The sequence below is a fragment of the Brachyhypopomus gauderio genome, chromosome 5 (genome assembly GCF_052324685.1).
Source record: "Brachyhypopomus gauderio isolate BG-103 chromosome 5, BGAUD_0.2, whole genome shotgun sequence".
In the NCBI taxonomy this organism is placed as follows: Eukaryota; Metazoa; Chordata; class Actinopteri; order Gymnotiformes; family Hypopomidae; genus Brachyhypopomus; species Brachyhypopomus gauderio.
The window spans coordinates 20345381-20357705 of record NC_135215.1 but is presented as its reverse complement, the minus strand read 5'-3'; the positions used below and the strand labels follow the sequence as shown (position 1 = coordinate 20357705).

Here is a 12325-nt window from a genome sequence, read left to right as displayed (position 1 = left end):
GAGCGACTTCGTTGGTGCAGTCTAAGGTTTTTCTACAAGACCCAGAAATCCGTCGTACCCAACCAAAATTAATACTGTAATTTCTATCACCTCGAAAAGGTCATTGGTTGTTGCTCCTTGCGAGCCATAGCTATGTCGCTCTTGGCCAAGGTACCAAGTAAATTGAGCATGTAGAAATGTGGAAGAAGAGTAATAATTAGACGTGGACGTCAAGTTATTAAATAGGAAAATTTTCTCACGCCCCGTGTTAGCGGCAATTACCCACATTTCATCTTAAGCGGACAATTGTTATTGTTTAAAAAATAATTTTATAAGTAAGTAGAATCATAGTATAAGCCTAAAACTGCATTCCAAGAAATCATGTAGGCAAATGAAAATGTTAATTCATTTATAAATCGCATAGGCGTTTGCTAATAAATGCAGCCCACGATGCGATTAATAAATGATCCTTTTAGAAGTAACATTCTTCATTTGCCCACATTATTATTATTATTATTATTATTATTATTATTATTATTATTATTATTATTTTCATGACGCGACCCACCGCGTAGTACGGAATTATTGATGACGTCCCGTGTGGTAGCTGCACTTGCAGCAGGCTCCCAGTGCACAGCGGCGGCGGGCGGCTGCGGACGGGTGCCGACCCCACCGCGGAGACGAGCATCAGGAGAGATGCTCCCTTCACCTCCATTCCGCAAGAAACAAATGATCACCACCAGGCAGCTCCGATGAAGCCCCCATTGACAAAACCAAGCAGGGCCGAAGGGCGGAAAGAAGAGAGAGAGAATGTACTGGCGCATCGGGGTCGCTTGGACCCGATCGTGTGTAGTTGATTTTGGCCGCAACAAGAGCCTCTCCTTCGGCTTGTGTAGCTCGGATGAACAGCTCTCGCTTTATGGGTACATCATTGCGTACCCACTGCAGGACTTCGGTGGGATCATGTCAGCGCTGGGGTCGGACTCATGGTGGCGGAAATCGCTCTACATTACCGGGGGCGCGCTGCTCGCCGCCGCTGCCTATTTACTACACGAGTTGCTCGTTATCAGGTAACTACTGTTTGTTTTCTATATGTCGTTGATTAGATGTCGTATTTACGAATGTATCTTTACTTCGGAGGCACTAAAACGGTGCTTTGTGTATGTTCGGATGTGTTTGTCAGTCTGCGTGGGCAGTCCCTGTTGTCCCCAGCAGGCTGTTTATGTTGCATTTCTACGTAGGCTAGATGTAGGCCTATCATAGGACAGGGATGGGCTGGGTAGGAGCATCGCCACAATATCTCAGTATCTCCTGAGTAAGAGAAACATGGGCTAACACAGTACGCAATGTGCTGAAATAATGACTCACTAAAGCGTAAAGCGTTGGTAAGCGACTGATGATTCCTTTAGAGATTCGTGAGAATGCTGTGAGAGAAATGCGCATTCAAATAGCCTACACAATAAGAGTTGCGCCCCGCAAACAGCATAGCTTGATACATGTTCTCTCAAGGACAACAGTTCCAGTGGCATTGCCGTGTTTTATCCCAGAGGAAAATGTCTCCTGTGATTGCACATGGAAATTGCTGCTGTTGTGTTAGAATGACCTTTCTTGACCTTTTTGGTGGTGTTTTTAAAACGCGGAGTAATAACAGAGTCGCAAAGATTGCTCTTAGCATTTTAAATTTGAAATTTCCTGCTCTTCACAAAATTATCTCGGCATACAGACAGCTTTAATAGACCTCGGCCACTAGGCCCAGAAAAGAACATTCAGCTTGCATGAAAACAGTACAACAATCGACAACACTGGCGATTGCACAGTTCAGAACTCATGTCATGATTCACAATATTAGACATATTCATAGTAGCGAGGTGTCAATGGGTATAATATCCTTAGTGAGTAATATTTCAAGGGCACGTTTCAGGACCGCTTACAACTGGACAGCGACAGATATCTAGATAACAACATTTTAGGGACTGCTTAGTTTTAAATAGCCGCGTTAGGTTGGTTTTTTTTTTTTTGCTAATTACCGAGTGGGTATTCTGTTTTGTACCATGTATCCCTGTGACTTAGAATTACACTCAGTAGGTCTGTTACCATTTTGTTTAAAGTAGAAGTAATGGATTGGGAGTGTCTGTATGGTATAATACTTTTTAGTGGAAGTACTGAACCTGGACAAGTTTTTCTGTTTCAAGCATGATAATAGAGATGTGGTCTGATGCTCCTTAATCAGCACCAAGGTAGTAACTCCCAGCCACCTGGTCAAGCACACAGGGTCAGTTTGTACCTATTGACACTTTGTACCTATTGCATTCCTCATCCACTCTAATAAGAACACCTCCTGAGTCTTTAGCCATACACAGTTTAATTTAGTCATTCTCCAACCCTTCAGCCTTTATCAAACCTCATCACTGGGTGGCAGACCAGTCTCAACCCAGCAGTAACACTCACACTTCTGCAACACTACCGTGCCTGATAAGCTCCTGCCATCACAGCACCACTGCAGTGCCACTAGGTTGATAATGTGACTGCTGTGTTGATAGTGGTCCGCCACCAAAGTTTCTAATCAAAAGGGAAGTAAGTGTTTGTCCTTACTGGTTTTTCATCATATCTGTTTTTGATGCTGCTGGCCATGATCATTTGGTGTATAGAAGTTCCAAAACTGTCTCCTTTGACACCTCCCCCACGTCTGGACTACATGTGTTCTTACCCTCTGTAACATGATGGCAGGTAGGCTGGATGTACATGCAGAAGAATATGTATTTAATAAAGGAAACTAACAGAAAGGAAACAATATCACTAATATCAAATAAAGTAACATGGAGACAACATTGAGATATTGGGGATTGCAAACATAGACAGAACTAACAAGCACAAAGCTAAACATAAGAAATAACCAAACGACGGAACAACGACAAACACAGGGCTAGGCACTAGATGAAGGTTTTACAGAGAAATAAAAAGGAATAGTGAAAGATCAAACTATGACATGCAAACACAATAATTGAAAACCATGATGGGAAACACAGGGATTAAATACACAGATCAAACGAGTAATTACACAAGACACAGCTGAAAATTATCATTGAAGGCAGGGAGGCAAAGTACAGGGGCGTGGCAGACAAAAGGAAAACCATGGAAACCAAAAACGGAACTAAGCACATGACAACAAGACAGAGGTGCAGGGCAGAGCCATATGTGACACCTACATGTCCGTTGTGTTTTGCAGAAAAGAACAGGAACTGGATTCCAAGGATGCCATCATCCTCCATCAGTTCTCCCGGCCCAAGAGTGGTGTTCCCAGCCTGTCCCCTTTCTGCTTGAAGATGGAGACCTACCTGCGCATGGTGGACCTGCCGTACCAGGTGCTCACTTGCTTGGGAGACACACAAACAGCCAGAGATGGCAGTTGGGGTGTAAACAAGAAATGCAGAAGCTACAACAACAATCTTTATATAACACTTTTCATGATAAGATGTGTCACAAAGTACTTAAAGAAAAAAAACATCAAATTGAAAAAGGCAGTATCAGACTAAATGAGCTATAGATATGTTTATTCTGAGAAAGAACATCACACACTCATAGTGACCATAAATATTTACGATTGAGAAAGACTGGCAATAAGTAAGCAGTAAAATGCCTGACAAGGAAGGGTAACAGACTGTAAGAATATACAGTTAAGACAAATAAACATTGAAAGGTAAATTCGAACATCTAGGCTAAATGCAAATTAGCAAATTCGAGAATAAGTCTGAGTACGAGGGTTTATGTTTACTTTTAAAACAAGACAATTGTGGGAGCTCTTAGGTCATCAGGCATTGTGTTGCACAAAATGGAAACGTAATGACCAAAAGTAGTTTTCCATTTGGAAAGGAGTAAAAGACCATTGGCTGTTGACCTGAGAACTTCATTCAGTTTGTAAAACTGTGAGGAATTCTGAAATGCACTCAAGGCAGCTGCCCCTAAAAGCTTTGTAAACAAGTATAATATGGTCACATGACTCTGCATGTTGGAAAATCACTTATGTGGAATATCCTCTTCGTGAGGATTAGTCTTTGCATTGCCATCTGCTTGTAATCTTACACCTACCTCATTGTCTTTTCCGTTTCGCATTGCCCGATCAGAACTACTTCGACGGGAAGCTGTCTCCGCAGGGGAAGATGCCATGGATTGAGTATAACCAGGAGCAGGTGTACGGCTCGGAGTTCATCATCGACTTCCTAGAGGAGAGGCTGGGCGCGAACCTGAATGGTGGGCTGAGCGCGCAGGAGAGGGCCGTGTCCCGCGCCATCACCAAAATGGTGGAGGAGCACTTCTACTGGTGAGGCGTGCTGCTCCTCTTTGCTCCACCCTCGGCACGGGCTTGGTTGGTGATTATTGGTTCCACCTTGTTGAAATGTCCTATGGACTGCATGTAGCAGATTTAATATAAAAAATTACCAGCTCATGTAGCTATATGAGTCAGATCTTTGCCTATATCTTTAACTACATCTTCATCCGCATCATCACGGAATCCCCAGTGCTGTGTTTGTATGATACTTTTTAAGGAAGAAAGTCTAGTTGTAATTTTACAGTTAAAAATGAATCTTGACCATTTACACTAATAATAATAATATATGTAAATGCATAATAATTGTTACATAATTAGAGTAATGATACATCTAAGCTGAAAAATGCTAAACCTGAAGTAATGGTGTGCTCGAGAGGATGAAGGAAGGGGCTGCTCAGTCCATTTCCATGGAGAACAGATGTATCTGTGGAAGAGACAGTGACAGTTGCCAGCCAGTCACTATGCTGCAGGATGTGATGTCAGGCTGTTTTTATCCATCAAGCTCTGCCAGAGACCTTAGCTGGATTAGCTGAATCAGATGTGTGCACATTTGTACATCCACTTGTGTGTGTTTGTGTGTGTTTGTGTGTGTGTGTGGTTGTGTGTGTGTGTGTGTGTATCTGTGGGTGTCTAAATGTTCTGTGTTCTCTGCAGTTCTCAAGGACGCAGGCTGGTAGGCAGACACCTAGTTCCATAATGAATCACCTCACTTCTGTCTTCTCGAGCATACCTACAGATCCCTAAATTCATTTAATTTAACAAACCAGCCGCAGGTCTTCTGCATTACATCTTGCTAATGAGAAATCTTGCCTATTAGTTTTCTTTCTCATTCTTAGCCAACACTAGACCACAGAGGAGGGGCAACACAGCATATCTGTGATTGTTTAAGGAACTCTGGCGCTGTGGCCTGTGTATCTGTTATCTAGACGTTCTGAAGGACCAGCAACAGACCTGAAGGACTGATTGATGTTTGTACCTCTCATATACTCCGCATTAATCCCGACGTTTACTGTGCATTGGAAGAAATCGGTTTGCAGAATTAATATTCACCACCATGTGCTTTTTTTCTGTGTTTTCCCTCTGACAGGGTTGTACTGTAATGGTGTCCTTAGACTCAGTCCTAGAGCTCTAGCTTAAGAAATTATTCAATGGAGACAGCTAAGCACTACTCCACGTTACTGTGGGCAGAGCATCTACTAACAGCTGTAAATGTTAATGTAGGCGATACCATTGGTTGGTTTTGAGAATTATGGTTATGGTGTAGTGACCTTGCTCTAAAGTTGAGTCTTACAGACTGAAAATTTTGAATATATTACCAGTGCATGCTGATTGACTTTGTTATATTGTGAGTATGTACAGTATGTGCATTTTAGATAAAAGGTTTGTGCGTATTATGTTGCAGTGTGTGCAACATGTGTTGGGTGGCTGTTTTAAAGAAAAACATGGACGTCTCTCCGAACTTGATGAAAAAATGGAAAACCTTTAGTACAATAAAGTACTGTGGATCCAGCAGAGCTAGTCTGAATCCCAGTAGTTAAAAACCACACTATATTAAGAATTTAAATATACCGCCACCCCCTAAACTCATCCTGCGAAGGATATGAGGTCATTTTCATGTGATCATTGTTATTACAATTCCTATGAAACTATCACTCAGAATGCATGTCTAGGCCTCCTCCTTTGTCTGTGATGGTTGTTGGTCAGTATTAGAAACCCCTTCATATTGGTTTAAATTGCAGCCATTTGCTAAAATCAAAAATTAATTTTATTTCTCATTAATGTACACTCCATCTTGAAACAAAAAAAAAACTAGAAATGTAGAAATTTTTGCAAATTTATCATAAATGAAAACGGCCTGGTCTGAGGTCCAGAGCACTCTGGAAGAGCTTTTCATTCAGGATATCTCTGTACTTGGCCGCATTCATCTTTCCTTCAAATGCAACCAGTTGTCCTGTCTCTGCAGCTGAAAAACACCCCCATAGCACAATGCTGCTACCACATTTCACCGTTGGGATTGTATTGGGCAGGTGATGAGCAGTGCCTGGTTTTCTTCACACACAGCTAATGCCAAAAAGTTCAATCTTTGTCTCATCAGACCAAAGAATCTTATTTCTTATAGTCTGGTAGTCCTTCATATGTTTTTGGCAAACTCTCTTCAGCCTTTCATATGTCTTGCACTGAGGAGAGGCTTCCGACAGGTCACTCTGCCAATAAAGCCCCGACTGGTGGAGGACTGCTGTGATAATTGACTTTGTGGAACCTCCTCCCATCTCCCTATTGCATCTCTGGAGCTCAGCCACAGTGATCTTTAGGTTCTTCGTTACCTCTCTCACCAAGGCTCTTCTTCTATGATTACTCAGTTTGGCTGGACGGCTAGGACTAGGGAGAGTTCTGGTCGTCCCAAACTTTTTCTGTTTAAGGATTATGGAGGCCACTGTGCTCTTATTTATAATAATACAGAAATTATTTTGTAACCTTGGCCAGATCTGTGCCTGCTACAATTTTGTCTCTGAGCTCCTAGAGCAGTTACTTTGACCTCATGATTCTCATTTGTTCTGACATACACTGTGAGATGTGAGGTCTTATATAGATAGATGTGTGCCTTTCCTTATCAAGTCCAATCAGTTTTAATTAAACATAGCTGGACTCCAATGAAGGAGTAGAACCATCTCTAGGATGGAAGAAATGGACAGCATGTGAGGTAAGTATGAGTGTCACAGCAAAGGGTCTTATGACCATGTGATATTTCAGGTTTTTTTTTAAAGAAATTTGCAAAAATGCCCACATTTCTGTTTGAAGATAGGGGTACTGAGTGCACACTAATGGCTGCAATAAAACAAAGAGTGAAAAATTTAAAGAGGCCTGAATACTTTCCGTACCCACTGTAAAAAATGTAGCATAGTGCGTTGTCTCTATGAAACTCGGTGCATTGTCTCTATGAAACAAGTGAATGTTCTCGGTGTGTGTGCACGTGTGTGTGTGCGTGCACTGGTGTGTGTGTGTGTGTTTGTAGGACGATAGCCTATTGTCAGTGGGTGGAGAACCTGGAGGAGACCAAGAGGATGCTGGCGGTGAGCGGACCACTGAGTGACCTGCTCCGGTGGATCCTGAGTCACGTGACCAGAGGACTGGTGAAGAGGGAGATGTACGGCCACGGCATCGGCCGCTTCACCAGGGAGCAGGTGTACGCGCTCATGGAGAAGGACATGCGCACCCTCGCCACTCTGCTTGGTCAGCACACACAGCGGCGGAGCAGGGATTATGTGTGCATGTGTGTGTGCGTGTGTGCATGTGTGTGTGCGTGTGTGTGTGTGTGAGTGTGGTTTTGTGTGAGTAGAAATGAGATGATGTTGAAATGTTGGTAACAAGAATATTTAAGATAGATCATATTAGGATTGTATTTACTTAGATTATGAAATAATTAATCATTTATAGATGTATATTTCCATTATTCAATGTAATAGCGTTCTGGTCTTTCAAAAAAAAAAAACCCCAAAAACTACAGTAATATCACTACAGCAAATCAGTGCTGACACCTTTTGGTGAAAACAAGGTACTGCACTTGTAATTCGGTCCCAATGTAGGTAAAAGTTGTCCATACACGGGACAAAAAGATGCACTTTTGTATGCGTAATACAAAAGTTTTAAAATTTTTAAATGTCACTGTCCCGTTACACTCGTATAGGAGATAAGAAGTACATCATGGGCCCCAGGGTGTCCACGGTGGACGCTGCAGTGTTTGGCCATCTTGCCCAAGCCATGTGGACATTGCCCGGCACCCGTCCGGAGCAGCTCATCAAAGGTGAGACCACTGAACTTTCAGCCGTACTCCAAGTTTTGCATGTGGCTTTTGTTGTCGGTTGTTTATAAATGGCAATACAATGTGTGTGCACGACTGACCAAAAGTCACTTTGAGTACATAAGAGGTGGCTACTTTGTTGAAAACAGTAGGACATTTTCAGGTTTACCATAGAATGTTAACCTATGATAGCTTTGTATACAGTATTTTGAAATATAGCTAGTAAATATTACATTATAATGGTGAATGTGACCTAAACTGACAAACTTGAACTTCAGTATTTCTTGTGGTTAGCTACAATTGGTAATTTGACATTTTATGCAGGCGAGTTCATCAACCTAGCCATGTACTGTGAGCGCATCCGGAGGAAATTTTGGCCTGAGTGGTTTGTGGATGTCGATGATTTTTACTACGATGGCTCCAGTGAGGAGGCGGACTCTCCGTCACAGTTACCTGACCTGGGCCTGTACACACACAGCGACAGTTTCCATGACGAGGCCAACTCCCTCTCGCGCTCTGCCACCTCACACTCTCTGGACAGTGACCGTACCGGACACTCCCTCTTCGACTCCGACATGGACGCAGAGCACTCAGAGGCAGAACTGAAGTGTTGATAGCCCCACCCCTCCAACGGAGCCTTGACCAGTCCTCGCCTCCTTCCTGCAACTCTCCTGCAAGTCAGAAGGGGAGGGGTTTAGCAGAAATATACCTTTGTGAGGAGGGCGGGGCTTTTCCAACATGCCAGGTGTACAAGAGAGATAGGATGATTAGACTGAACAATGACAGTGGGAAACCTGGAGAATCTCTATTATCCAGTACATGCAGGAGAACTCTGGGCAGCAGAAAGGTAACCACATAGGACAGCTTGAGCGAGTAAGTGATACATCAGAGCAGCTCTTGTGACATGAGGGAAAGAGAGAAAACTGGAATGGTAAGATCACAGAAGGGGAGGAAGACAGGAGAAGGGAGGGAATGACGTCCCAGCTGATCCGCCCCCCTCCCGGTCATGGAAGAGCCGTGCTGATGTGCAGGTTTGCTGTCGCTCTGTGTTTTAGATGCATCCACCCACTATGACCACATTCTTCTTCACACCTGTCCTAAGATTCATTCCCTGCACGAACGTCAGTATGAGTGTGAATATTTTAGGGACTTTAAGGAGAGCTGTCGGTAAGTTTTCTGATGATTATATCCTTGCAGTTGCCTATCCTTGTGCTGCTTGGGCGGCATAGTCAACCGGCCATTCCTCAAAGACTCTGCTACATAAAAGCTGGTTTTGCTCTTCACAGATTGCCCTGTCTTGTACCGGGCACCTGTCTGTCTGTCTTAGATCAGACTTTGACCTTATTAACACATGTGATCCTGAAACAGCCCCACAACCTGATATTAAAAGCAAACAAACATAAAAGCACTGTTCCCCTTTCAATTCCTCAATGACTGGATCTTTTCCTTAGCATTTGTGCACAAACTGTGCCCTGTTTCATTCTGACACAGCAGTCCAAACATTGCAGTGATTATGCGAAGAAGAAAGAAGCGTCTTGCGTTATAATGTAATGACGTCTGTAGCCTATGTTTGCTGTTTTCCTACCTAACACACACGTAGCCATTATGGGACTTGCACTGGCTTCTCCTAAGACTTTAGTTGTGCTAGACCTCCCCAAATCAACCCTCAGCTGCTGCACGAAGACCTAAATGCACAGTGCAGGCCTTTCTTTGACGTGTTTGTCCGTGTGATCCATCCACTTTGTATGTTGTTGTCACTGCATGCCTGGACTTGTGCACAAACGCTCAAATCTAAAGCATGGGGACCATGAGAGACGTGTTTTCCCCATGATGTGTATCCAGTTGGCGTGATCATGGGTTTCAGTATGGATGTGGCTATATGCTGCAGCAGCAAGTTTGATGATCTGACCTGTTGGTGATCTGTGTAAAGTTTTTCTTTCATATATAGTAGTTTGATTTATTAAAAAACATCAATATCTATATGTGAAATATAGATCACATTTGGCCTATCTCTTTGTACTGCTGTACATCAGCCTTGGGTTTTGAGAAGGGAAACGTTCCTTCCAGGAATCTGTGCCAGGAACTGCACCAATAAGGAATTGCATATGCAAATGCAAAGAATGGTGTGTGTCTGTGTGTGTGCATGCTTGTTTATGTGAATTTTCAAGACAAATATGTTCTGGCTACATAGGAAAATAAGAGAAAAATACCTAAATTGTCAGGACCAATTTAGTCACCAATTTAAGTCAAAACGTTCCAAAGCCTTTCATTTTCTATTCAAAGTGCAAAACAAATCCTTAATTTTAGTTTGTTAGATTCTGGACAAGACTAATAAATATATTTTTAAAGCATATATTTACATATGTCTAAAGAATACCCATTCAATATGCTTAAAGTCATGTCCTGAAAATTCACAGAAAATGCATCTGTCTGTCTGGTGCATCAATGAGTCATAGTCTTGTAAAAATACACTCAGTGGAAAGATGTCTGAGGCAGGTGTCAGATGGGTGGCGTACACACACAGGGCCATGCTCACAGTCCCCGCTCACACTCTGCTGCATTTAGCCAAACAGCGACTACAGCTTACTCACAGGTCTGACATGGCAGTTCAGCTACAATATTCACATTTAGTAGATCTGTATGTTTGAGGTGCTGATGATTAAACTGGCATTCTGCATAAGGCATTAAAGGTTTACTCTGTTAAACAGTTGACAGTCTCTGAGCTCAACAGGGACTGTGTTTACAGGAACCCATGTGGCCAGCCGTACAAATACACACTATTTTTTCTATGTATTATAGGTTTTTTTTCAGTGGTTCATTCTTTTTTCTGTCTTCATTTTATTTATCTCCCACTCATAGTTACACCTCACATAATCTCTCTCTTGCTCTCTCTCAGTTTTTTTCTCCATACCCCCAGGTCTCTCTCTCGCTCTTTTCTCTCTCTCTCTCTCTCTCTCTCTCTCTCTCTCTCTCTCTGTTTATGACTCACTCTCAAATGGCATGAGCAGACCACTGCATACAAAGGTCTTTACCAGAGGACTTCTTTGGGAAACACTGAATATGGTCTTACCAGCCCAACAGACCTGTGCCTGATATGGCAAAAACAAATGATTGTTTCTGACATATAAATATGAATGTTGAATTTGGCTGTATTGTTTATTCAAACCATACAATATTTATTTTTTAAATATCATTTATATTAATTAATCAGTATATATTTTTGCACACAGGGGATAGTTACAGTTGATTTAAGCAGGGTTATAACTCATTTTATTTGGTCAGAAGAGTGTGATTGTCCTGTTCAAACTGCTTTGGGCAATGTGTCTAAAAACAAAGACCATAAGCACTGCAAATATATCTTAAAATTCCAGATGAATCAAATAAACCCTTCTAGAATTAGAAGATTCTGAGTAATGTAAGCATTATTCATTTTCAATTAAACTGTGTAACAAGTATGTTTTAAAAAATAAATGCACAAAATCATGTATGTCTATTTGAGTTTATCAAGACTTAAAAAATAAGTCAAGCTTGATGTGCAACAGATCAATTAAAACCTAAATCTAATAGCAGAGGGAACTGGTCCTTAGTGGAAAGGTTCCATACATCCTTTCTTAACATTCATATTCCAGAATTGCACCTAACTTCTGTCACACATTAAGTGAATCCAGTTTGAGGGGTGTGTATCATACTCAATTGTTTCGCCATCAGGAAAAAAAATGCTATGTTGACATATGTGGTTTTTTTAAAGTGGCGTGGAACTCTGAACTCAAAAACGTAAAACTTTTATTACACCAAACGACCTACTGTGGTGACAGGAGAAACAGATAAGCAGAAAGTTCATATCAGCTTCATCCTCACAGCTGTGTGTTATATGTATGGGATGTAGCAGATCCTACAGTTTGCAGATTTAGTGTTTGTGTGTGTGTGTGTGTGTGTGTGTGTGTGTGTGTGTGTGTGTGTGTGTGTGTGTGTGTGTGTGTGTGTGTGTGATGGCTGTTGTGTGGACTTACAGGATATCATGTACACTTTTGTGTGGGGGATCATGTACACTATGTTAACCAGTGTAAAAATACTATGAGGTTCTTCCTTTGAATGTATAGTAACTAGAGATGAAAGGTTGTATGAAAAAAAGTGCTCAAAAATATTTAAATAAAAACAACGGTTCTAATTTCACTTGACAGGGCTGTGGTAGTGATTCATTTTGCTGTTGTAGCATGTTG

General features: G+C 41.9%; 1 protein-coding gene across 1 annotated transcript; it reads left to right on the top strand.

Moving 5' to 3' along the window:
• Window positions 1-583: 583 nt before the first annotated feature.
• Window positions 584-12283, top strand: faxca (failed axon connections homolog, metaxin like GST domain containing a). The gene is made up of 6 exons (XM_077006338.1): window positions 584-1049; window positions 3206-3341; window positions 4101-4297; window positions 7320-7537; window positions 7992-8108; window positions 8430-12283. The coding sequence occupies exons 1-6, from the start codon at window positions 790-792 to the stop codon at window positions 8717-8719; spliced, it is 1218 nt and encodes a 405-aa protein (XP_076862453.1). The 5' UTR covers window positions 584-789; the 3' UTR covers window positions 8720-12283.
• Window positions 12284-12325: the final 42 nt, after the last annotated feature.

Excerpts from the sequence above, each read along its gene's own strand:
- faxca (XM_077006338.1), top strand. The coding sequence starts at position 790 with ATGTACTGGCGCATCGGGGTCGCTTGGACCCGATCGTGTGTAGTTGAT. Across the intron at positions 1,050-3,205 it reads CACGAGTTGCTCGTTATCAG|AAAAGAACAGGAACTGGATT; the intron begins GTAACTACTGTT and ends TGTGTTTTGCAG. Across the intron at positions 8,109-8,429 it reads TCCGGAGCAGCTCATCAAAG|GCGAGTTCATCAACCTAGCC; the intron begins GTGAGACCACTG and ends CATTTTATGCAG.